Genomic DNA, 27,028 nt, shown 5'->3' with positions numbered 1-27,028 from the left:
GATTTATTAAAAAATTTTTTTCAATTGCATCTGAAATGTTTCATTTACTATGTGAATAATTTAGAAATTATTTGTTTTAAGTAAAAAGAAAAAAAATTCAATAAAAGAGATTAATTTTTATTAATCTATAAAATAATGTAAGCTTGAAATTATTTCCATAGAATTATATTTTTTTCACAATTAATTCTAATGAAAATGCTCAAGAATCTAAATATATTTTAGTAAATAAAATTAATTATAAACTTGTATTTATATTTTCTTATAAGTTTAACAAACTTCATTAATATAGACATAATTTTTCCAATTATATGTACTTTTTCAGTACATATTTCTTTTTTTTCCTAAATTTATGAAATAATAATAAGATATAAAAAATTGATATAAGATCCAACATAAATTAAAACAAATAAAAGATATGATTAGGTTTTTTTTTTTTAATGAACAATGATAAGTTACCTAAAACAATAATATCTAAAAAGTTTATTTTCATCTAAAATAAAAAATGCTAAAAAAGAATAAAACAATGAAAATATACATACAAATATCCATAAAAAATTGAAGACAATAATATAAGAAAATGATGAAAGCTAAAAAAAAAATAAAATAAGGATATGAATTTAGATTTGATAAAAAAAATATTAATACTTCTTATCAGGCTTATAATGTATTTTTGAAATTAAAAAAAAATAAAAGGTATAAATGTTATTTTATATTTAAAATTTTTTTTATTCTTTTCTTTTCCTTAACTTTATCCCTATTTTAGGTAATTATAAAAGGGGGCTTTTGAAGGAACGAATTTATGAAAATTACCTTATCACCATCTCTAAAGGAATTTGAACCCCAACATTAAAGAGAGAAACTTAATTTTTGGTAAAAATTAATGAGATGAAGTCTAAATTGATGGTGAATTAAATTTATTACTCATCTTTTAGTAAGTATAATTTTACCACAGTGCTTTGTAATTTAGTTAAAAAATGCTACAATATTTTAGTATTTTTAATCAAACCAAAATATATAATCATAAAATTGCAGACATTTAAAGATAAATGATAAATTTGATTTTCATCCTAAAATTATCGGTGAAACTTTTAAATTTTTTTAATATAAAAATTTAACGTTTAATATTGTATAAAACATGCATTTCATATTTTAAATAGTTGCATAAATAAGTAACTCAAAAATATCTAAAAAAATCAATATACTTTTAGTTATTTAGAAATTAAAAAACGAAAATAATAGAGGAAAATAAATAAACAGGGTAGTGTTTTTGAAAAAAATAAAAAAGGCCAAGATGTAAAATTACTAGAAAACTGGTGGCTCCAAAATTTTCTCATAGAGAGAAAAGCCAAAGCAAATCTTTGTTTAGTTCCTTCTCTTCTCGTAAACTCAAACACTGAGAGAAAAGAAAGGAAAAGAAAATCTTTGGATTTAGCTCTCCAAGTCTAACCATTGATTTCGAAATATATTTGTACCTCTTTTCATGGCCTCTTCTCAGCATCGCTGCGTTTTCGGTTTCTTTCTCTGATTTGCTTCTGATTTTTTAGATTGTTTTTCCGTTTAATTGTTGAGGAAATACTTGTGAATTAATAAAAATTATTCATAGGATTTGAGTTTTTGTTTTCATTCATTCATTGGTTAATAGGTAGTATTTCTAAGGGAATTTTATCTTCCTTTTGCTGTTTGTATTAATAAAGTTGGTGAATTTTGGCTTTTGTTGGCAGTGCCAGTGGGGAATATATCACTTGATACTACTGAGGAACAGCTTTTAGAAATCTGCAGGGAGGTTGGCCCTTTTGTTTCCTTCAGGTTTAGATTTCTCTTTTGAATATTCCAACTCTCAATTTTAAGTCTTGGGATTTCAAATTCAATTTTCTTTGAAGTATTCAGCTTCAACTTGACGATAAAGCTTTAATCTTTTAATGTTTGTAACTGTGCCGCTAAAGAATTGGTACCAAATTCAAAGCTTTTCAAACAAACTGAGTTGCATAATTGTTTTCACTGCTTTAGTTGCATATTTGATAGTGATGGTTGGGAATAGCATAATGGTTATGAGGATATGGCCGTTGGCAATTTAAAAACTTCTGACCTTGAGATGGGATTTAAGTTACTGAGGAACATGGAATAAAGCTAACAAACTCATTCACTAAATCTCTCGTTAAGAATCTTTATTAACTTGACTTGAGATGAGATTTGTTTTGGAAGTACCAAATTAGAAATTGAGGAAGATAATTTGACCTGAATTTTCCTTTAGATTGAACTGCTTCTTGACAATTGGATTATTTGCTGCTCCAAATTACAAGTTCAGGTTAAGAAAGCTATCACTATGATCATTGTTAGTTTAGAATCCATAGGTCCACCAAAAATCAAAGATGACTACGAAAATGGCATTGGTTTATGATAGCATATTAACCACATCTTTGACTGAGATAAAGTTAAGAGCATGAAAGTTCAGAAGTTGGAGCACAAATCAATTTGATTGACTTGTTCTGAACTCGCTTATTTGCATTTTTGTCCTGAGTTCACCTCATAATTACATGCTTTGTTTTCCTAAGGTTGAAGGACTTTGCCTTAAGCTTTACATGACAAAAGCATTGCAAAAATTTTCACTTTTGCTTGTTTGTGAGGCATCAATTGAGTACTGCAAGTTACATTAGCCTTACTGTTGAAAAGGGGATAAAAAAACTCAGATATCTCACAAAAAATATATGTGGAGAAGTATTTGCCATCCTGCATCAAATATATGAGAAAGACTCGTCCTTCTCAAATCCTAAATGATTCAAGAATCTCATAAGCCAAACAACCTCTTACACTGCCACTAAAAATGCTATAAATTTAACTTTTATTATGAATAGTGCTATATAAGTCTGTTTCTTATTGCTCTATTAAATAGCCTCAATATTTAGTAAAAAAACGTAGTTAGAGATTTTTTTTCATCTAAATCTCTTCTCTAATCAATTTTTGTTTTGCCGACCAAATGCAAATCACTTTTTTGATAGCATAACGAATCAATCCACAATGTCTTTTAGATATCTCAATGTCCTTTTAATAACTTTCCAGTAAGGTTGACCTATATTGGATTGATATCTACTTACCATGCCTATAGCATAGCAAATGTCTAGTCTTGTGTACATAAGGCTTCTAATAGCACTAGAGTAATAAACTCTTACCATTTGTTCCTTTTCTTGTGGAGTCTTTGGAAATTTTTTTAATTAAAGTCTTCACATTCTACCATAGCACTAGAGTAAGGAACTCATCTATCAGCTTGTTATTTTGTATATTGAATTGTTCCAGAACTTTCATAATATATTTCTCTTGTGAAAGAGCTAATAATTTCTTGAAATGATCTCTCATGATTCTTACACCAAGTATGTAAGCTACTTTACCTATGTCTTTCATTTTAAAATTTAAAGACAACCAAGTTTTTACCTCAATGATATATTTCTTGTCATTGTCAACCAATAGTATGTTATCCACATAAAGTGACAGGATCACAAATTTATCTTTTTTTCTTTTGACATACACATAATGGTCTTCATTAATCATGATAAAATCATATCAAATTATCTCTTGATGAAATTTAATATACCACTATCTGAAAGATTATTTAAGATCATAAGTTAATTTTAATAGCCTGCACACTTTGTGCTCTTAACCTTTGTTAATAAAACCTATAGGTTGTTCCATATGGATTTTCTCTCTCAATCTTCCATTTATAAAGGCAGTTTTTACATCCATTTGACGTAACTCCAAATCTAGATTGGTTATAATGGCTAGAATTAAATGAATTGAGGTAAATCTTACAATAAGAGAGAAAGTTTCTTTATAATCAATTTTCTTTTGTTAAGCATATCCCTTTGCTACTAAACAGGCCTTATGTCTTTCAATTGTCCCATTTAACTTAAGCTTATTCTTAAGAACCCATTTGTTCTCAATTACTTTGTGTCTTTTAGAAAGATTAACCAATTCCCAAACATAGTTTAACCTTATAGACTTTATTGTTTCTTCCGTTGCTTTTATCCATTTTTTTCTACAAAAGATGAGAAAGTTTCTTTAACATTTCTTGGCTCTTTTTCATCTTGTAGAGTAATCAATAATATTTCTCTTTCTATGTCAAAACAACGTCGAAAAATATTTCCATGATTATTTCACCTGACTTATGATTCTTAGGAAACTAATTCATCAAAATCATCATTTTTAGTCATGCTCTCACTTGGATTAGATATTATTGGTTCTTGATCAAGAACATGCATTAATTGATTTAAAACTAATAAATCATTTGCTTTCTTAAAGACATTTCCTGATATAGCTCATCTTTTTTTAGAAACTCACTTTTAAAAAAAAAATGATATCCCAATATTCAAATTCAGTTACACTCCCACTCTACTATTTATCTATAAACATGTATCCCTTTGAATGATCGAAGTATTTTACAAATATAATCTTTTTACCTTAAGGATCTAGCTTGCCATATGGATGAGCAGTTTCATGTACATAGACAACATAAACCTAAGGTTTTAAATTACTAAGATTAGGTTTTCTCTCAGTCTATAATTTATAAATAGTGGACGTAACTAATTTGAAATGTATTCTATTGAGTATATTGGTAACAGTTAATAACGCATTACCTCAAAAAAGTTAATAGCAAATTTACTTGGGCTGTCATAGATTTTACTATTTTCAAAAAATATCTATTTCTTCTCACTATAACACCATTTTATTGTGGAGTCCTTGGAATGGTCAACTGCCTATCAATACTTTTTTCATCACATAAAATTTTGAATTGATCAAATAAATTCTTGCATCGTCAATCTTTTCTTAATGCCTTAACATTTTTCTTTAATTGATTCTGTACCAAGGTCACATACTTTTTAAAGTACTCTAATGCTTTAGACTTGTGAAAAATCAAATAGATAAACCTGAAACATGTAAAATCATCAAAGGATGTGATGAAATACTAACCTTCTTTCAGTGACCTTACATTCATAGGGCCATAAATGTCAGAATGTATCAACTACAATGGAGCTTTAGCTCTAGTTTTTTTACTAAATGATTTTCTTATCATTTTCCCTGCTAGATAATTTTCATATAATGATAAATTAACTTTTTCAATAGGGCTTAATAATTTTTTTTTTGCTAATTTATCCATTCTTTATTGACCTATATAGATAAGTATAACATGCCAAATATTCACATTAATATTCGTATCAGAATTAATCATAAGGGAAAAGCTTAGATTATTATATGGAACAATATCTAACATAATAAAATCATCTAATAAATATCCAAATCTATAATAAATTATATCCAAATACAAAATTAAACTAGTACTATTGAAATTGAAACAAATCCTAGACTAAAAAGAACAGTGACAAAAACCATATTTCGTCGAATATCAAAAGTAAATGATACATCATATAGGATAACGATTTTTCCACCATGCATGTATAGCTTGCATGTGCCAATACCCCTTATTTTAATCCATAAATTATTTCTTACATAGATCCATTACGTTCTACATGAAATCTGATGAAAATCCACAAATACATTTCTATCTTGTGCTACATAGTTTGTGGCCTCTGAGTCTATAATCCATAAAGAATGTGATTCAATCATCATAACAATATTAGAAATAAACCCAGTAATTTTAGGATTATGTAAAAATCTTAAGGGTTTGTACCTTTTTTGACTCGTTACATTCGCAAGCAAAATGTCATTTTTTACTATTGTTAAAGCATTTGACTTTCAGTTTATTCTTCTTAGGATAAGTCTTGGTACCTTGTCCTTCGTCAGTTTGGCCACTCTTTGTTCTTATCATGCAGCCTATGCTTAAAGCCTGAAGTTTTTTTTTGAACTAAATCGTATAAGCATCAGTACTTGGCTTAAATATTTTCATATGATTTTTCTCTAATTGAAAATGATGAAAAACATCATCAAGAGTCCTTATACTCTTATTATGGGTAAGGTGCACCTTCATGTGCTCCTACGTAGCAAAGAATGAATAATAGATTGAACCTGTTGTTCATATGTTAGAATGTAGCTAGCTTCATTCAACTCGCTTATCATGTTTGACATCTCCCTACATGCTACCGCATATTATGATTAAGTCACTTTTTGTAGATGTCAAACTTTATAGTAAACTGCTTCAATTTAGCAACCGAAGTTGTACCAAATTTTGCTTTCAGAGCACTCCACATTTCTTAAGCTATTCTATGAGACCCGAGCATAATATCATTCTTTATACTGCTAAGCAACAAAATGCATGTAATGGAGGTTTTTTTTTTTAAGCTTCTTAAGTCTCTCAGTCCCTTATGTGTTGGTATGTATTCCCTTCTGTGTGCTTATCAAGGGCCTTATTCAAAACATCAGAAACCCTTTATTCTTCAAATACATATTGAAATTTCAAACTCTAAATCTCATAATTCTCCCCATTCAGCTTCTTACCTTTATTTAATTCAACAATAATGTTTTCAAAAGAAAAAGTAATTTCAAAGTATAATTTTACATTTGAGAGACATATTTACCATATAATGCCTAGAATTACACTTCTCAGTTTGCCATAATGTCACAAATAAAAAAAAAATCATTACCATTCACATAAAAATGAAACCAAAAATTTACTATGTTCACAATCAAATTTTATTTTTTTAATGTGTTTAATTATCACTAATTTATTTCATTGTGTAAAATTAATCATTCTAAGATAGAACAAATCAATTATCTTAGAACTGCTACTAACCATGAGGTTACCAACATATAATCAATAGCATATATATTGATTTCAGATAAGCAAGTCTTACAAAATATAATTCGAATCATAAATTTTTTCTCCATTTTTTATTTTTCTGGTCAGAATCATAAATTTGGCACCATTGTAGGTTCCTTTCGTGCACGGGTATTGTTCATAATGTGATTAGAACATTGGTTTCAGATGATGCCAAGGCAGTATAGATACCTATTTGTTATTTTATTTTCGATTGATTTGAAGCATTTCATTATTGATTGATTTAATTTAAGCCTACAAATACCCACTTTCCTGCCTGCCCAAAGCACTTATATCTATATTTTATCCAGTAATTTCAGTTACCTTGGCTTACTTTGTTTCCTATGTGATATCAATAAATATTGAAATTGGTGCTTATGGATTATCTATGCAATTTATTTTTATGCTAACACCTAGCCTCCGATGCATGAAAGTTACTTTAATCTGTTGGCTGATATAAAAGTATGCCTGCTCTTTTGTGTCTATTATTTGATACAGTTCATGTTATAATTATAAGGTTTTAGATTTTTAAATTCCTGTATGCTTATTATTTTAACAGGATATATATTCCAATTCTTAACCTGCTATTAACAATTGCACTTATCAGAAATGGGAAAACTACAACAAACTTGATACAATGCCCCATATAAATATACCTTCTCAAAGAAAGTGATAGAAAGGACAAAAAACTACAATGAGCTTGATGTAATGCCTCCACTTCAAAATCCCTTGTGAAAGAAAGAGAGAATAATCATTATATCTAGGAAGGACCTTCAATTTTAGACCGTTAATGCAGAAACTTGAGGAAAATGAAAATTGTCATGAAGTTATTTATGTTTATGTATATGTATAGTTGAGATGTACTTCCACTGAAATGTTTGCTAAATATTATAGTGACTGCCTGGCCTAGTGAAACTTTGAAACTTTTATCATCTGTCTCCTATCATTCTATTGGAGGATAAGCCTACTGTAATGCTTCAATCTGAGAAAAAATCTGGCTCTCTGTTTTATAACCTGGATGGTTCCTGAGGCATATTTCACTGCAACAAAAGCACATATTCATAATCCTTGCATTATCCTGGTGCTCAGCATGGTACTTCTTCTGCAAAATAATGGTTTTGTTCCTTGTATTTGATCTTTATTTCCTGATCTTTAAAATTAGTTTTTAGTTATAAGCTTAAATAAGTGAATTTTGTTTTGTTGCAGGGGCTGGTGGACCTGGACTGGCAAAAAATGCTGGTTAGTATTTTTGTTTCTTTTGAACTATATTCTTTTTTAGGAATACAACGTAATTTTTTTCCTTATCTGACACATCACAAACCTGCAAAAACAAGTAGGAGGCCCAGCAGTCCATGGGGATCCTGTTCACCAGCAGCCTGTTGGTCTCCATTTAGCTATAACTGCTGCAGCTCTCATGGCTGGAGCTCTTGGTGGTCTACAGGCTGGTCTGCAACCTAATCAAAATCGTTTGCCGAGTCAGCCAGCCCTGGCCAGTGACCCCTTAACACTCCATCTTGCCAAAATGTCTAGGAGCCAACTGAATGAAAATAAGTCTGAGCTGGAGGTGTGCTTTGAGCAATACCTACTGTTTACAGAGTTTTGCTCCATTTCTTTAATTATTGGTATTTATGTCTTTTCTTAACAGAAAATGGCTACACAGAATAAGGAATTAGCTCGTGAGTTATTGCTTGCTAAACCTCAGTTGCTGAAAGCTATTTTTCAGGTATTTTTCATTGTTTGGTGTTCCTCTCAAAGAAACGGCAAAGGGATATTATTTATTGTATATGTCCTAATTTCCATCTCATAAAGTTTCATTGATAGTCCCTTAATTTAAAATATCCTTTAAACACTACTTCCAAAAAGAAATGAATTTATTGCTATAAAATCAAACCTTTTTTTTTTTTTGCATGAAGAAAGTGCTAGATGGAGTTACTTTTTACAAGCTTAAACTTGTAATCATCTTAGCTATATTGTCTCAAATTTATCATTAACGTGATCTCTATGAAGGAATTTGAGCAATGCTCTCTCTCTCTCTCTCTCTCTCTGAGAAAGAGAGTTGCAGGTTGTATATGTTAAGAGACTTTTTTTTTATAACTGGCTGATAATAGAAATACGTTTACAAAAGCAATACCGTTTTCAGTATATAAACTTTCTCATTCTATGGAAAATCACCATACTTCTTAGGATAGCTGAGAAATCCTAATTGCCATCTATTCTTGCTTTTTGTAATGATTGTCATGATTGTTTCTGATGTCTCCTTAGGGACCTTATCTGGACCTCTTGGTGGGTGAAGTCAATGAACCTTTACCTCTTCTAGGTTTTTATTTTTTTTTTTATCTCCACCAAATCTTATATACCACTGATCTGGACTGAGGTCATTTGTAATCCTACATGGAGCATACAATTTCCATATCATGATGTGCTACCTCAAATTCTTTTGTTATGTTGACAATCTTCCTTGTCAACTTTAAAAAAGTACTTATTCTTTGTTATGTTTGTTTTTCAAGCTTAAAAACACTATGAAGAGAGGAGTGCTTCTCCTCATTCTTGATCTGGATTTTTTTTTTAAAAAAAAAACCTTATTCACTTTTGGAAATGTATACATGTAATTTGTTGTGTTTTGCAAGGATATATTACTTATTTCTTCCATAGCATTCAAACTATCATTTTTTTTACAACTACATTTCAGACATGTAGATTGCACGTAATGGACAAGTTAGAAAATCAAAGTATTTTTGTTAAAACTTCACATGATCTTTGAATTATGTCCTTTATTTTGTTTTTAGTGTTGTAGCAGAAGAAGGACTATTCTATTAATGAAGAAATTTTAAACTGTTTTTATAACAATAAAATCCCATATGTTAGAAAGTTAATCAAAAGGGTATTCTTTGTCTTTACAGAAGTTTTACACCCTTTAAGCCACTTTTAGTTATAATAAAGATATAGATTTGGTCTTACATCTTTGCCTTTGCTTTTCAGGCTCAAATAATGCTAGGAATGGTCACCCTGCAAGTGGTTCGTTTCATTGTTTCAAAAAATTTTGTTGGTTGTTCAGTGCTTTTATGTCACATAAAGATTATATTTTTTTATTGTTAAATTTTGCATTTGCAGATGCCAAACATTCGACATCCTCCTGGTCAACCAGCATAGATTCCATTACAAGAGGGCCAGCATAGTCAGCAGCCAACAGCACAAACTCTTCCTCAAAAGGTTCAGACTGGCTTGACCCCCAAAGTACAAGAAGGTCAAATTCTTCTGTGCCTCTTAATTCCTTAGCTTATGACCAATTTTCTGTAACCCTACCATCAACTTTGCAGTCTAAAATGCAGCTTCCGCACATTCTGTAGTTCCCACACTTCCTTTGGTAAACCCCTCTGTTAGACCACAAACTCAGGTGGCAAATTCCTCATCTTTGAACCTACAAATGCAGCTGTCATTGCCACATTCAGGGCTTGCAACTGCTAATTTAAGCCACAGCACTCGGATGGTTCTGCCAAATGCAGTCATGCAGTCAGCTCCTTTGCCTCATCCTCCCCTATCAGATACTGGCTTCCAGGTGCAAATGCTTCTCTCACCTAATTGAGCTAGTACATGTCACTAGAGAAGTTTTATTACTGGCTTATGTTACTTGGAACTATGCATCTCTAGATTGAGTTCTGATTTGTTTCTTTATATTTAGGCTATGTTCTCTTGAGAGAAATGATCAAATCATTGGATTTGATATTTGAAGAATCTACAGTCTCATGATTCATAAGATCTCTTATTTTTTACTGTAGTATTTTTTAAAATAAGAAGAATTAGATAGTTCCATTGTTTTGAAATTTAATTAGTCAAATCCCACTGAGAGATACTAAGTTCAAGTTGGGCATTAAGAAGCCCTCTCTTTTTCTCACAGACAAACAATACCTGGAAAGGTGGTAAGTGGTCTCCATTTGAACAACATATTTTCTCTTTCCTATTTGTTGAACCTAGTTATGGATCTTTACCCCTCCTTTGCCCTCTTTTTTTCCCCCAAACAAACACCAGTCCTCTCTCTTGTGATATTCAGTATATAGCAGTCAGACCGTATCTTTTTCAAATTAATAAAACACTGGTTTTTATCGCTTTTAATATCCTAGCATTTTGTTTTAACCTTTTCTAAATAAAAACTTGGTCCCTCAATAACACCAGGCTTTGCAGAGAAATCAAACATGGTCCCCTATCCTTTAGAAGCAATAAATCGGCCATTGAAAATGGTGAAATTAGATGATCGAAGCAGCACTTCTTCCTCAAAAGGGGGTTTGAATATGTCCAATGTAAGTGGATCCAGAACATCACAGACAGTTGGGGTTGATTCAACACATGTCAATCAACTACCTAGAGCAGAAGAGGTGCAATATGCTGAAAATCAGATTTCTCAGGTAATGTATTATCATAATCAGAGGTATAAAAGGTTACAACCATATTTACCTTATTGTGAGTTCCTTGTTTTTTTTGCATTATTGCTTCATCCTCAATGGCAGAGGGTCATTCTTGTAGGTTCAGTGGCAGGGATTAGATACGTTTTATGCAAAAGAAATGTAGTTCCTTAAATGATATCTTTGCTTGATTTAGTTCATTGTCAAGGCTAGATGTATGTGTTGCCTTACTGATATCTATTTAATCATTTCGACAATTTGCAGAATTATAAACATGAAGCAGTGAAATAAAAAATTATGTGTCCCAGACATCTTGATTAAGAAGAGAACATCCATCTTTCATATATTCATGAAAATGGTTAGGGTTGTAAGTTAGATGTGGTCCTAAGTTAAACTATTTTCTGTGGTCTCATATTTCCAAAGACTTGAACATGTTCTGTTTTGTTTGTGTCTAATGGATGGGAAAATGAAGCATATAAATGTTCAACTTGTTATCAAATGTAGAGCTTTTGAAGTACTGTCAATTTAAGACCAGCGAATCTAGTTTGTTTTGTCTGGTTATCAAAAGTAAATTTTATCCGTCAGGTCTCCTTTAACTCTAAATCTCTCTACTGTTAGAGATCTAGAAGTAGGTTAAGCAAAAAAAAAAAAAAAGTTGAGGAACACTTTTTCTTGTCTTTGTCTTCTTTTCATCATTGTCCAAATAAGAGAGACCTAAGATTTGTGTCCGTATCTGTTTCCTCATATACATTTTAAGATTTACAGTTTGGTCTGTTGAGGACCTTGTAAATGCTTGCAGTCTTCCTTAAGAAGTAATGTTATAGGTTCACGTAAGATATTCATGAGGACAGGCATTGGTTAACATCTCTATATCTTTCTGTGGGAGGTTGGGTGAGCAATGGTTGAACTGAAACAATAGGGTTTTCCAATATTTTTTCACTATAAGGTGTATCTATATGATTGATGGTACACATAAATGGCTTATCACAGATATATTCTAATATTTTTAATATTGTAAACAAGATTGCTATAGTTGACTTTGTCAGATAAACTTTGGTTGAGTTATTTGGAATGTCAAAAATTAGTAGTTAGTCTATTGGAACTTGAAAATTTCTTGAAGTGGTAGTGTGAGTCTATCAATATGATAGTTGAGTCACTATGTAAAAAATAAAACAATCAAAATTATAATTTGATCTTATTTTTCTTGGTTTAGATTTTCGGGTACAGGGTGATGAGAATCTTTGGTTTGATTGTTATTATTATTATTATTTCTCTTGTTTCTGCTCAGGAAATTCAAACCTTAGATGTAAAAATTATAGATATGTTAAAGAACATTTGAATTGATCCTTAGTTCATTAATTCTCAAAGATCCGAAAGTACTGACCCTGGTAGTGTGGTTCAAAAGATGTTCCATGAAATTACTTTGTATGGTTCTGGCCAGAAAAAAAATACTGTGGTGATAAATATCAAAATTTGTGCTTTAAGTGCTTGTCAAATCTATTTGATTGGGGGGCAGTCATGGTATATGATTAGGTTTGGTGTGAACATGTTGTTATAGCCAAGTTATTATAATCATGGTGCTGGTCATTTATATGATCGTAGTGGAAGTGCAAGGTCAGCCATTCTCCGTCCCAATTATGTCATTGCATCTTTGACCATAACAGTTTGCCAAATATGACAGTAATGCTTTGCGTATCTGTAGGAGAAAAACTTGGCATTTGTTCTCGAAATTTTGAATGATTTGTTTTTTTTTTGTTTGCAATTCATAGTTCAATATGGTTGATTTGATAATAATTCGTGTAACTCCTGTCGAGCCAACCAATGCTACTTTTGGTTTCACATGATCTCACACCATTGTTTCTCTGTCAGCCACAGGTCGCACCTGATGTGGAGTCCGTCTTACTGCAGCAAGTGCTAAACCTTACACCAGAAAAGCTGAGCTCATCGCCACCCTAACAGCGCCAGCAGGTCATTCAACTTCAACAGGCACTTGGGCAAGGTCAGATACAGCCATCATAGCAGGCAGACTTAAAATACCAAAAGGTTTCCAATGCAAACTGTTGTCAACAGTGTTGTATTCCATCATTGTTTTTTTTTTTTTTAACTTACTGGAAGGAGGACCCTGCTGTGGATGCATTCAACTTCTCAATGCTTGTAAAATTATGAATTTTGGCAGAAGAATATGATTGCCGTCAAATGTAAAATCTATAAGCTTGTTATGAGAACGCGTGAAAGAATCAGCGAGAGGAAAAAGAAGGAAAAAGAAATTTGTCTGATCTACTCTTTCAGTGATTGTCTTGAGTCACTTGTTATGGTGAATTTCATTTTCATTATTAGGCTATCTTGTTTGTATGTGTTGGTTGTCATTCTAAGTCATTTTAAGCATGGTAGCGATGATAATGCAGGGCAGCCGTGGATTGGAAGGTGAGATATCTGAGGACATTTTTTGGGAGTTCCTTGTCACTAGTTTTGAAGTCCATGTTATGCATGGCGATGACATGAACAAACTTAATAATATCTTATCATTGAGGATACCTATAATTTTTTTTTTTTTTTTTTTTTTTTTTTGCAAAATGTTTTCTTTTTTAGAATACAAAAATGTTAGAAATGCAAATCCATTTGTAATATTAAAAAAAAAATTCTGCTTCTTTAAAATGCCTACGTATAATTAACTTTATAAAATTTTTGAAGCAAAAGTTTAATTAACTTTTATAAGGCCCTTGGAAAATTCAAACTAATCAAACAATGGTACAATAAAATAAATAAATTAATACAATATGACGTATTTTTAGTGTAAACATTGAAATAAAAAATAATTGCTACATATTATATTTCAAAACACATGAACTTTTGAATACATGTAATACACTTAAAATTCAAAATCATTATATTTGTAAGATAAAAAAAATTCCTGCCCTTGTTCTTTCAATTCATAATATTGAAATATTTCCTTTGGACCTTATTATCTTCTCTTTCCATTTGTTAGAAAATTTTACTAAAAGGAGGAATTCCAGTTATATCAGTATAAAAATAAAAGAGTTTTACAGTTTTTTTAATCATTTATGGACATTCATCCAACGGTTAATTTTTAGGTAACATGATGTGATTTATATGTTTTTTTAGGTTGATAAATACATAAATTGTTTTTTATTAAATGCTAAAATTATGATAATAAATGATCAATGTGTTCAAAGCATATTTATCAAACTTATATGTAAAAGGTAAGTCAATTAAAATTATAAAATAATTTTATTTAACCAAAAAAAATATATAAAAAATAGTATATTTAATTTAAATAAAATAAAATCAAACTAATTAAATGCAAATCATGTGACGTTTATTCAATATTGTAAACGCGTCAAAAGAGCAAACCATACCCATTAAAGTTTCATGTTTTCTACTTTGAAGGAATGGAAAAGATAGAATTATTAAAGGGAAAAAAAATTCGATACTTGCAGTGTGTACCAAGGCAAAGCAGAAAGAGCTTGTAATCCATTCATTTCGCATACCAAGGCACTCTGATTTATAGGGTTGAGATTGACAATAATTAATACGGTAAAAACATAAATACTAAAGATAAATTGACCGATAATTAAAAAAAAATAAATAAAAATTTAAGAACCTAAAAGATTCTTTCCTTACATGTTAATTAAAATAATTGAATGTGTTTTATAACGATTGAAATTAAATTTATTTTATTATTAAAATATTAAAAATTTAAAATTTAAATGTAAAATTAATTATATGACATGTTAATTTTTTAAATTATCCATATGTTAAAAGATTAGGCTATCCGCCATCTAGTAAGGCTATTTCCTTTTGAGATTTTGATTTTTATGTACTTATTTTTATTGTTTTTAATAAATCATGTTGATTTTGTATACACTAAACTTTATTTGGATAACCTAAATGGAGTTTCTAGCTTCACACATGCTAGATCATAAACAATGTTCTTCCGTCGTATTAGCAAGAATCCTCTCCAAAAATAAAATCAATAAAATCAATATTTTTTTTTTTTTTTTGATATTATAGTGATATGATTCACACATGCCGTATTAGTATAACGGCAAGTGCTTTTTGTTATGTTCATAAATTACCTTATGTATAGGGTATAAAATGGTTTTCATAAAGGCTAATGTAATCGCTCTTCACTTTTATTCTATTATCTATTGATGAAATACTGAGTTTTAAAATGCCTCTCGAAGCATTAGTTCCGACATCCTGTAACTACTATTATCTCGCAGGTCTTTCAATTGAATATCGCTGAACAATCACGACAAATTTAGGACTGCCACCTCCAATTACAGGAAATGTTTTAGTTTAGTCCAACCAAATATAAGTCTGGGGAATGAAAAACATAGGCAATGGAGTACTATAAATAATTCCATTTATTACGTGAAAAGGAAATAAAAATTAGGTAACTACCGAGCAGCATATTGTAAATACTATTTCGCCTTTATTTTCAAGGTTTTTTTTTTTTTTTTTTTAGCTTTTCTTCCTAAAGAAAAGTTTTTACCAAAGAGAAAAATAAGAATGAGATTGTGAGAGAACTACTTTCATGGGGTAGCATCAGCCTTAACAGGGCAAAATAAAAGGTAGCTATCTTCCGCAGGATAGCATTAACTTCAATTAGAGAATTAATTTTAAATTGAGTTACTCAAATTAAATTAATAAAATTAATTTATTTTTTTATTAATTAAATTATTTAATTTTAAAGATTAATCGATTGAACTTAATTCTATTAGTTTATATTTTTTTATTAATTGAATAATAAAATTTATTGAAATTAAATTGTATTTTAAATTTTAAAATTTTCATATTCATATTTAAAACAAATTAAATAAAATCATCTAAAGAAATATTTAATTATCAAAATGTTAAGTTAAAAACTTTAACAACTTATAAAATAAAATGATTCATTTTATGTATTTTTAATTTTATATAAAGTTTTGTTGTATTTTGGTTAATTTGATTATTAAACCAAATTAATCAAAAACTAAATTTTTTAATAATAATTTTTGATAATTAATTGAAATTAATTCAATAAGTGACTAATTAATTGAATTAATTTTATTTAATTGATTAATTTGATTTTAATTGAATTACGAACACTCTTAATCTCAATAGATTAAACCTAAGCACGAGACGTTGAATCCGAAGTCTACTAGACTAGATCTTCCACTTGAGGTCCTTATCAAATTTGATAGTGTCAAAATTATGATATATTTGAATGGATGAGGTGATTGGTTTCAATAAAATTAAAAACAATTATGATGGAGAGATTAATTATTGTAGTGATATGATTGATTGTTGTAATAGTAGAATTAAAATTAGTGATGAAATATATATTTGAATGTAAAAATAATGATGATAATGTGATGAATTATAATAAAAAAATTATTAAGGATATTAAAAAAATTATATGTAATGAAAAATTTAAATTATTTAAGATTTATAAATTAAAAAATTATTAAAAATTATTAAATTATTTTTAAATAAAATAATCATTTTGTTAATAAATAATTAAAAATTAATAAAAATAGTAATAAAAAGTAATAAAATTTATTTATTCTATTAAATTAATAAAATTATTTAATTTTTAAATAAAAATAAAAAAAATTATAAGGACAATTTTATCTTTGTAATATAATATGAAGGACAAAAAAAAAAAAAAAAAATTGATGGCTGTTCTTCCACTGACCAATTTCTACCAATGAAGGAAAGGGGCCACGGCATTATTGATTGCTTCAACTGTGCCCCCAACGTGACACCCTAATAGGAGTGCAATTCGCTTGTAAGGATGGAATCGGCACCCCGTCTTGGGATCGATTGTAAGCGAACTGGCCTTTAGTCTTCAAAGGTTTGATTTGACTTACTAGCATCGAATTTAAGATTTATTTGAATAAATGATAAATTAATTTAGATAAAATTAAAAATAATAATAAATATAAAATTAATTATTATAATTATGAAATTAAAAATAATAATGAGATATGTGTTTAAATATAAAATTAACGAGATATTAAGTTGAGAATAAAAAAAATCATTAAAAATTTTATTTTAAAAGTGTATTGATAAATTATTTTGATATGTATTATTTTAATGTTATTTGTAATATTTATAATTAATTTAATTTTTGGCCAAATATTAATTCATTTATTAATTTGTTATATAATAAAATATTTATTATATTAAATTAATAAAATTATTTTTATATTTTTAAATAAAAAACTAAAATATAAACAAAAAAAATGCAACTTATAATTTTAAGGCAAAAAAAAAAAATCATAAAAGTAAAATTTTAAAAAATGTGCTATTGAATTAAATAGTTTTAATTGAAACTAAAAGTTTTGATGGTTCGTTGACACTAATCGTGTCTCAACGATGGTATCCAAATTCTAAACAACAAAATGATGAGTTTGAATTAAAAAAAAAAAAAGTGTGCAACTCTCACTTCGATGATATTTTAGTGGAATCCAAATCAAGCCTTAGGCTGCGTTTGAATTAAGTCGTAGCGTCAATGCGGTGCGAAAATAAACTCGAATCGTGCAATGCTTCTATTTGGAGAATAATGGTGCGGCGTGGTTGGATTTAATTCACCGTTTTGGAGCTATTTTTTCAACTGGACCCTTGAGGATCTAGTGAAGTTACTTCCTTTCAACCGCATCACTTTTCTCCTTTATGCCCTTCCTATTTCTTTTTTTTTTTTGCCCTCTATTCTACATTATAATGATAAAACATGCCAATCGCTTAATAGCTTTTGTCCTTTCATATTTTTTAAAATTATTTTATTTTATTTTATTTAAGTTTTTACATGATTGAAAATCTTAATTATTATTTTAATAATAATGTTTTTGTTATTAAATATTTTTAATAATTTTTAATAATTTAAATCATAATTATTATTTTAATATAATTTAATATGTGGCAATATTTTAATTCAATAAAATTTCAAGATTTTAAATGTTAAATAACATTAAAGTATATATAAAAATAATTTGCTATTACACTCCTAGATTAATGTCTTTACTAGTTTTTTTTTTTTTAACAATTCACTTTAGTGTTATTGATATTTTTGAATTCAAACACATATCTTACAATCAATTTTAATTTCATCATTATAATAATTAATTATAATAATTAATCTTACATCTGCCGTTATTTTTAATTTCATTAAAATTAATCTTATCGGCTATTTAAAAAATAAAATTTTAGATTTCGCTTAATAAAAATAATAATAAAGAATGATGATAAAAAAATTATTAATTTAATATTCAATTCTAAAACAAAAAGAAATTATGAATTAATAAAATTTTCACCTTCATTTATTTTCATGATTGCTACCAAGCAAAATCTTAATCTTTGGATTGTTCGTGCAAGCGTGTAATCAGACCTTTTAAAGCTAAATTTGGCTATCATTGTTAGTGTTGGAGCAATAAGTCGTCGTCTGTCAGATGAAAAGATAAAAAAAACCAAGGATTAAGGGAAATTGCAATTTTCTTGTTAATAATAAACAAAATTGCTTTTTCTTTCTTTAACACATAGTAATATATTAGTTCGGAGACTCAATCGCTAAATATAAAAGTTTAATAATAGTAAAAAATAAAATGAGTCATCATTAATTTTTTTTAAGATGTGATTGATTATCTAAATTTTTTTTTTAATAAAACAATAAAGGGGGTTTAAAACTTTATTAAAAAGATAATTTTAATTTATGAAAATAGATTGAGTTCGAGAGTTGATTACGCGTGAAGAAGAATTAATACCCACATAACTTTCACAAAATTGATGCTCTATTTGTAATTCTGGATAAAAATAATTTTTTATATAAAATTTAATTATAATTTCTTTTGTTTTTAAGAAATAAAATTAGTTTTAAAATATCTTTATTTAGGCATATTATAAAAATCTTCAAATTAAAAAAATACTTTGAAAAAATCCAACATAAAAATAGAATTCAAAGATAGATTTTTCATTTAAGATTTATCATAACAGTCCTTCTAAAATAATAAAATAATATTTTTTATAGATGATAATAATTGATGACTTTTCAACATCTAGATAAAATATCAACAATTATATTTCACGGAATGCTATTTTAATTTTATTTGTTCAAAGCTAAAAATTTAAAAAAAAAAACTTTTTATGCAGTAAAAAAATATATAATTAATATTAAACATCAACAAACATATATATGAATTATGAATGTACACATTATTCTAAAAAAAAAAGTTATATATAGATGATAAAATATGAATTTAAGAATCGAGTTTTCAAATATAAAGAGACCATTTGGACTCTCCAACATCTAGATAGAGTTTATGTGTGATTTTTTATATTTATAATCATGTCCTATTATTTTTATTATTTTTATATTTGTTATTTTAACAAACATTTTTTTTTAAGTTGTGAAAAACGTATGAAAATTCTTAATGAAATAAAATTTCCTAAATATTTCAACATTTACGTAGCATTCGGGAATATATTACTTCATAAAAAGTTTTCATGCAAATCCTTAAAATTTTAAAACGAGTTTAAGGGTTTGGGTTAAAATTTTAAGAATTTACGAACTTTTCTAAAAATCTCTAATATTTAAGTAGACTTTTCAAGCAAATTCGTTTTTATAACTTCCAAAAATTAATTAAATTTTTTTTATATATATATTTTTTTGCATAAAATTTATTATTACTTTTTTATTGTTGTATCAAGCTAGAATATATAGGGTATAAAATTGCATATATATATATATATATAAATGATAACATAAAAATATTAATCATGAAGTTAACAAACAAAACATTAAACCAAGAAATTATAATGCGTGAGGTTCAAACTTAGTTACTAGAATAACATCAAAGAAATAAGTGCAAGCCTGCATGTAATACGCATGGGACTAATTCGGAACAAATATATTCAGCCCCTACTCCTATGCTTTAAAGCTATCCTATATTAATAAATAAGAAATAGAGAGAAAAAAAGAAAATAAAAAACCTTTAGACATAGATTCTATTTATGTCACCTTTTCATTCTATTTTGGATTAGAGACTACAAAAAAGAAGAAAAACTACCAATATATTAGCTTTCTAACGCCTAGATGTCATTATTACTTGCAAATTTCTTAAAATTTCCAAGTCTTTGGACCCATGATTTGATTTAAAAGGGAACTCTCTACAACCTCAAACTTAGAAGAAAATGGACTCAATAGGTGAACTTCCAAGGCGATGAAAAGGACGAAAGCTAGATTTGAAACTTCTCTTTTCTTTTTTTTTTTTGTTATCTTTACAGCATCTTGGGTTCTCATATACTTTCATGAAGCTTTCATTATCAACACAAAGAACTGGAAAACTAGAAAACAAGCACTTAAAAAAATTTTGAACCTTCATGAGCAGTAAAATAACATAATTGATCCTAAGAAGAATAGTTTTTCCTTCTCCTTTTTAGTTGTTCATTTCTTTTTGAACTGAAACCCCTTTCAAACCATTCCTTTGAACAAAAAAAAAAAGAGCATGTAGTAAGAGTAAAACCAACAAACTAGTAAAAGGGAAAGTTTGAGGTTTTTGTTAATGAGTTGTGCAGAAAATCGAATAACAGATATAAAATGATAAAACTACAAGCTCCCCCTAACAAGCAAGGTAGCAAGTATGCAAATGAAGGAACTCTAGGCCTATGCATACATGTATCGTAAGCGAAAAAAGAAAGAGCAACATATACCAAATAGGATCTATCTATAAATCTCTGCGCTTGGACTACCTGTAACAATCTAGAAATGGAAAGAAAACCCATTTTATATTCCTTTTTTTTTTTTTTTGCTTAAAAAAGCCATCATCTTTGCAAAGAAATGTTTTTTTTTTTCCTTTTTTATGAATCAAAACTGCAGCATTAACCCTTCGAAGATGATAAGTTTGAATCAAACTAAAAACTACCTCGAAGATGAGATTTTGATGTTTTAAAAAACTTTTGGAACCTTTGAAACTGTCTTATGTTTCATTTTCTTAAAAGTAATAAGAAAATGATAAATAGAAAGGATAATTTTTTTTTTTACTTTCACCCCTAAACCTTGCAAATGACAAACCCATGCAACAAGCTTTGGTTATTTATTTTTTTTTATTTTTTTATTTTTGGTTTCATTTCAAAATAGTAGTTAATCAACCCATTGTATGAACGGCATGAACTAAGTGCAAGACTTAGACCAAAACCTTAAGCTTCTACAAACAGATCTTTTCGGACAGCAAACAAGAAAATAAATAAGAAATAAACTAGCCCTAAACCTTCCTTAGATGGATTACTATTCTCTTTAGTTTTGAAATATTACCTTCAGTCTTAAAAACTTTCTTCCCATTCTTTTTCATGTTAAATCAGGGAAATTTATTTTAGAAAACATTGTTTAGAAAACTTGAAAGCAAAGATGGTCTATCATCGAAAGTTATAGGTTTTTTATACAAGTTTTTCTTTTTTCTAAAAACAACATGTCTATCTATCTTATTCCAATTAGTGTTGATTATGCAAACAACGTGAGAACTCTAAACTTTACATGAAAAATAAGTATAAGCTAGGTAAGAAAAGTAATGGCTTTACCTTTTCTTTAGATGGCAGCAAGGTTTTTTTTTTTTTTTTTCCTTTCGATAGGTTTCCTACCGTCATTCGTTTTCTTCTTGTTTTTTTTTTTTTCTATTTCTTTTCTCTTCTTTTTTTCTTCAACTCTTTTTTTTTTCTTTTCAACTCCCTTTTTCTCTTTTTTTTTTTGCCTTCTCCTCATAAAAACCTTCTTTTTTTTTCAGGAGCCCCTGTTTTTATTGTAAAGAAGAAAGTCACTAAAATATTTTTGCAAGATTGAATATAGGCCTTTGGATCAAATCTCATCCAAAGGCCAAAGTTCTCCATTTTTTATTTCAAAGAGCAATTTTTACCCATTGGATCAAGATTCAATATGAGATCTACTGGTCTACATTATTCATTGTAAATGTTGGATTTTTATAGCCCTAAACCAAATGAAAAGACCATTTTACCTTTAGTACAAAGTTTTTTGGTATTTAGGTCATTTTCTTAGAAATCAATATTTTCATGCTCATTTTTAAGATTTTAAAGGACTAAAAATCATGAAATATTATAAAATTAAGATCTACAAAGTTTCATAAAAAAAAATCGATCTCAAGAAAGTCAAATTACAAAATTTTCCTAAAATATATTTTAGTAATTTTGTACTTCTTCAAGTGTAATAAACATTTTTAATGTTTTAATAATCATCTATTTTAAATTTAACCATATTGATTTCAATTCGATTATGAATTTTAAGAATTGATTTGAGTTTTATTCATTTTGATTAAGTTTTGTATAATTTTGATTTTGTTTGGTTAATTTTAATTTTATTGATTAAGTTTGACTGAATTTGATCTGAGTTGATTTTAAAATTTAATCGCTTCATTTATTCTTTATTTTCATATATACACGTGGAAAGGTAATTTATATATAAATTTCATGCAAAAGAGTTTGACAGTAACCTTATGGATCATTTTTTTTTTATTTATTATAAGTTTAACTATCTATATATTATATAAGCTTTTAAAATAAATTTTTTTATAGGCTTTAAATGAGTTTTGTTTAAGTTTATAATTAAGTCTCTAAATGATTTATAGAACAATCTTAAATTAATAATTTCGGCCCATATTCATAAATAAACTCGGATCTATCGTATTAAAAAAAAATTTTCGCATAAAATTCAATATCTAAAAAAAATAGTTTTACGGTAACAAACACTAGTTACCGCTCTGATTTGAAGTTCTCCCAATAACTTTCATTGGGTAATCATTGTCGGGATTCGTGCAACAAACCAAATAGATAAAATCCTAAAATATTGTTAAGATTTGAAACAAATTCTGAAATCATTTTTAAAGAGTTGCAACAGAGGCAAAAGGGGATGATTTTAATGTTAGTTCTTTACTCTTTACTACACTCGGTAACAAAAAAAAAATAAAATCGCACTTTTATTTATTTTACTGAATAAACTGAACCGTAATAAAGTTCAAAGCATTATTGCATCAGACACGACATAAAATTCATTTGATTCATGTCAGTGATTCTGTCCCCTTATCCAAAAACAGTGTTTTTATCACTTACCGAACGAAACCAAGTAGATAATTTCGACCCCGTAAACACTGCCATCATCTCATCCATTTTCTCTCCTCACAACGAAATTATGGCTGACACTCCAATCAGATTCGGAATCATTGGCTGCGCCGAGATAGCTCGCAAAGTATCCCGGGCCATACAACTTGCTCCGAACGCCTCTCTATCCGCCGTCGCCAGCCGCTCCATCGTGAAAGCTGCCAATTTCGCCAAGGCCAATGGGTTCCCACCTGAAGCCAAGATCTACGGCTCCTACGAGTCCCTCTTAGACGACCCTGACATCGACGCCGTTTATTTGCCCTTACCCACTAGCCTCCATCTCAAATGGGCTGTATTGACGGTTCAGAAAAAGAAGCATCTGCTGACGGAGAAGCCCGTGGCATTGAACGTGGATGAGTTTGATGAGATTTTAAAGGCTTGCGAAGAAAATGGGGTTCAGATTATGGATGGGACCATGTGGGTGCATCATCCCAGGACCCAGAAAATGAAGGAGTTTTTAAACGATAAGGAGCGGTTTGGTCTGCTTAAAACGGTAAATATTTTACTGGGTTTCAGCTCATTTTCAAGGTTTTTCTTTTGTTATATAGCTTACCAGTTTCTTCCCAGCCGATCGGAGAAAGGTTTAAGTTAAAGCTTATTTTATGCAGGAAATAAATGGGAAAAGTAATTGTTGGAACAGAACTGGAGACCAACTTACTGATTGATTTTTTTTTTTTTTTGTTATATAAATTTTATTTTGAGCTAGAGTTTGATGTTACCTTTTAGTAATGCCTCATCTTTGAAAATTAGGCAATGGAATGGCGTCAACCTCTTAAATTTCGCATCTGTGTATGCAGTAGTATTATTTATCTTTTTGAAATTAGCAACTTGCTTTACTCGAGCATTTAGTGCACTAAACCTTTGACTGGAATATATTCACTGTCTGTGTTTGGGAGAGGGAGTTATCCTGCGTTCCTGTTGATCCTGATTCCAGAACCTAGTGCTTTCCTGAACCTTTTCAGCTGATGCTTACGGCTTATTTATTGTTAAAACATGTGGCATATTGGTGCTTGATGAATCAGAACCTAGAACCTTGTTGGACCATGATTCACTTATTGGCATGGCAAATCTTGTGTTAGTGGTTAAGTTGTAAATTTAGAACCTATAGAGTATAGACTAATGTACGTAAGATGCTATAGGAGGATTGCACTTCACTGAGAAAAGTGTATTGTGTCATGTGTATTGAGCGAGGAGCCAGGAACTTATATTAATTAAAATGTGTGGTGTGACATGTACGTTTATATTAATTAAAATAAAAATGGCGGAGAGATTGAAAATAGTATTGATAGTGAGATTAATTATTGTATCAGTAAATTTAAGTATTGTAATAATAAAATTAAAATTAATGGTAAGATATGTATTTGGTTACGAATATAATAATAACATATGCATGAAATATAGTGAAAGAAAATGATCATTATGGATATTAAATTAAAATTGGTACATAATGAATTTTATAATATATTTGGTATTTATAAAGTTAACAAATAATTGAATATTAATAAAATATTTTTTCTATAATTATATATCTATTTTTATTTATTATGTAATTATTTTATTTAATAAATAAGTTGATTGTATATTTTTTAAAAATTGAAAATAAAATATTTACACTAATTTGATGATAATTTATAAGATACTTATTATTTTTATATCTAAATAATAATTATTTTTAATTCAAAATAAAGTTTAAAAATAAAAGAACGAACAAAATGAGAAAAAAAGAAGAAGCTTTAAGTGCACTATAGTTTCAAAAGTTTAGAAAAAAAAAATTAAAGCAGGTTCTTTTGTGAGACTTTTACTGATAAATTTGATTTGGTTTGAATAATTCAGGACCTGAGCTAGACTGTGGAAAGATGTAGTTCATGGTAAAAGCCTGTTTCAGATAAACTTGCAGTGATATATTTAATTATCTCAATCCCTCCTTTGTTATTGATGTTACTCCAAAGATTGATATCCATCGACAAAGTATGCCAGAATGAGGCATAAATATTGGTAAAATGCCATATCAGGTGCTTTTAGAAGAGAGACGGAGAGAGAGAGGGTGAGGTGTGTGCCTCTGGTCTATTCATAAACTTTAGTTTGTTCAGAATGTTATCACAGCAGTCCATGCTTTTATGGTAAGACGGTAAAAAGATTGTTCCCATATAAATGGTATGCTGAGGGTTGTGATTAAGTTGATATGAAAAAAAAAAAAAAATGATTAAGCTATGTATTTTTAACAGAGAATGACAGCATCGGTTAATAACCTTTGGCTTCCTCAGGTATCCAGCTGCTTCACATTTTTGGCTGATCCGAATTTTCTCAAGAATGACATTCGTGTGATGCCAGATCTTGATGCTCTTGGTGCTCTCGGTGATGCTGGCTGGTATGGTGTCCGGTCAATCTTGTGGGCAGCTGACTATGAGCTACCCAAGACTGTTACAGCCTTGCGAAGTCCTGTTCTCAATGAAGCAGGGGTAATACTGGATTGTGGGGCTTCACTACAATGGGAAGATGGCAAAACTGCAACCTTCCATTGCTCTTTCCTATCAAATTTGACAATGAATCTCAGTGCCATAGGAACATGTGGAACTTTGCATCTCACCGATTTCGTCATTCCTTATCAGGAGCATGAGGCCGCTTATATTACATCTGCAAAACCTAGATTTAATGAACTTGTAACAGGATGGGTGCCACTTCCAAGTGAGCATATTGTCACCGTAGATCTACCCCAGGAAGTGTGCATGGTGAGAGAGTTTGCTGCCTTGGTTGGAAATATTAAAAAAAATGGTGCGCAGCCAGATAAAAAGTGGCCGACAATTAGCAGGAAGACACAATTGGTTCTGGATGCGGTCAAGGCATCCATTGAAAAAGGTTTTGAGGCTGTTGAAATTGTGAGTTAATGTGTTTCATCATTTGCAGAATTATTTATGCATAATCTGTTTTTCTTGGGTGGACATGTTTTGGGACTGTTGTGCAGTGCTTTTCTTTCTAGCATCAAATGTGAACTCCATCTATCCAGTCCAGTGGGTTACTCCAAACTTAATTTTTTTATTTTGGTTGAATAAGAAATCGGAGGATGACCTGCCATGTTGCTCTTGTGGATTTCGGCAGCTTCCTTGTTTTTTCTCTCTCAAATTTAATCAAGGCTAACATGCAATATAATGCTTAACAAGTAATGAAGTGTAAGCTAATATCATTCCCAGGGAGATTTGTTGTGTATTAAAATTGTGTAAATCTATTTCTATTTAAACAATCGAAGACGAATTAAGATGAAATATAAATTTAATAGTATTAACAAAAACAAATTTAAAAACAAAATTTGAAGGTAATAAGTAAATAAAGAAAAATTCTAAAGTAATTAAATTTTAAGATTTCCATTTCACTCCACCAATTTATTTGAATAACTCTCGTATTTAAAGTTGACATCGGGTCGGATTCGGAGTGGGTTTTGCTCGCCCCGAACCCAGTCTAATTTTATGTGTTATTAAATCTGAATCCGATTCTACTTGAATTTTTTTTGCTTTTTCATATTCGAACCTGAATCCGACTCGATCCGATACTATATAAACAGTATTCGATTAGATTCGAACCGAAATTAATAAATATTATTTTCTTAAATATAAATATTTAAAAATATCATTATATAAATATATATAAATAAAAAAATAATTAATTAATTAAAAAATAATTTTTTATATAATATCGGGTCGGGTCAGGTTTGCCT

General features: G+C 29.0%; 3 protein-coding genes across 3 annotated transcripts; all 3 read left to right on the top strand.

The window, feature by feature from the left end:
- Nucleotides 1-1,480: 1,480 nt before the first annotated feature.
- Nucleotides 1,481-10,189, top strand: LOC111312148 (cleavage stimulating factor 64-like). The gene is made up of 7 exons (XM_089744018.1): nt 1,481-1,511; nt 1,763-1,783; nt 7,967-7,999; nt 8,098-8,324; nt 8,406-8,483; nt 9,740-9,775; nt 9,872-10,189. Exons 1-7 carry the CDS (start codon nt 1,481-1,483, stop codon nt 9,908-9,910), a joined length of 465 nt encoding a protein of 154 aa, XP_089600144.1. The 3' UTR covers nt 9,911-10,189.
- A 761-nt stretch (nt 10,190-10,950) lies between these two features.
- LOC149520360 (cleavage stimulating factor 64-like) lies at nt 10,951-13,433 on the top strand. The gene is made up of 2 exons (XM_089743967.1): nt 10,951-11,160; nt 13,027-13,433. The coding sequence occupies exons 1-2, from the start codon at nt 10,951-10,953 to the stop codon at nt 13,111-13,113; spliced, it is 297 nt and encodes a 98-aa protein (XP_089600093.1). The 3' UTR covers nt 13,114-13,433.
- Nucleotides 13,434-23,213: 9,780 nt separating this feature from the next.
- Nucleotides 23,214-26,404, top strand: LOC111311165 (putative oxidoreductase At4g09670). The gene is made up of 2 exons (XM_022910545.2): nt 23,214-23,812; nt 25,584-26,404. The coding sequence occupies exons 1-2, from the start codon at nt 23,222-23,224 to the stop codon at nt 26,202-26,204; spliced, it is 1,212 nt and encodes a 403-aa protein (XP_022766280.1). The 5' UTR covers nt 23,214-23,221; the 3' UTR covers nt 26,205-26,404.
- Nucleotides 26,405-27,028: the final 624 nt, after the last annotated feature.

This window comes from Durio zibethinus, chromosome 1, assembly GCF_047325235.1.
Source record: "Durio zibethinus cultivar Kanyao isolate XHJ-2024 chromosome 1, ASM4732523v1, whole genome shotgun sequence".
NCBI lineage: Eukaryota > Viridiplantae > Streptophyta > Magnoliopsida > Malvales > Malvaceae > Durio > Durio zibethinus.
Note: the sequence above shows the minus strand (reverse complement) of the source record. Positions and strands in the feature narration are given on the sequence as shown.

Bases quoted from the DNA above. Each gene is read 5' to 3' on its own strand.
- LOC149520360 (XM_089743967.1), top strand. From the start codon at position 10,951: ATGGTCCCCTATCCTTTAGAAGCAATAAATCGGCCATTGAAAATGGTG. The intron at 11,161-13,026 runs GTAATGTATTAT...TTTCTCTGTCAG, and splicing joins CTGAAAATCAGATTTCTCAG to CCACAGGTCGCACCTGATGT.
- LOC111312148 (XM_089744018.1), top strand. From the start codon at position 1,481: ATGGCCTCTTCTCAGCATCGCTGCGTTTTCG. The intron at 1,784-7,966 runs GTTGGCCCTTTT...GTTTTGTTGCAG, and splicing joins TTTTAGAAATCTGCAGGGAG to GGGCTGGTGGACCTGGACTG. The intron at 8,325-8,405 runs GTGTGCTTTGAG...TTTTCTTAACAG, and splicing joins AAAATAAGTCTGAGCTGGAG to AAAATGGCTACACAGAATAA.
- LOC111311165 (XM_022910545.2), top strand. From the start codon at position 23,222: ATGTCAGTGATTCTGTCCCCTTATCCAAAAACAGTGTTTTTATCACTT. The intron at 23,813-25,583 runs GTAAATATTTTA...TGGCTTCCTCAG, and splicing joins GGTTTGGTCTGCTTAAAACG to GTATCCAGCTGCTTCACATT.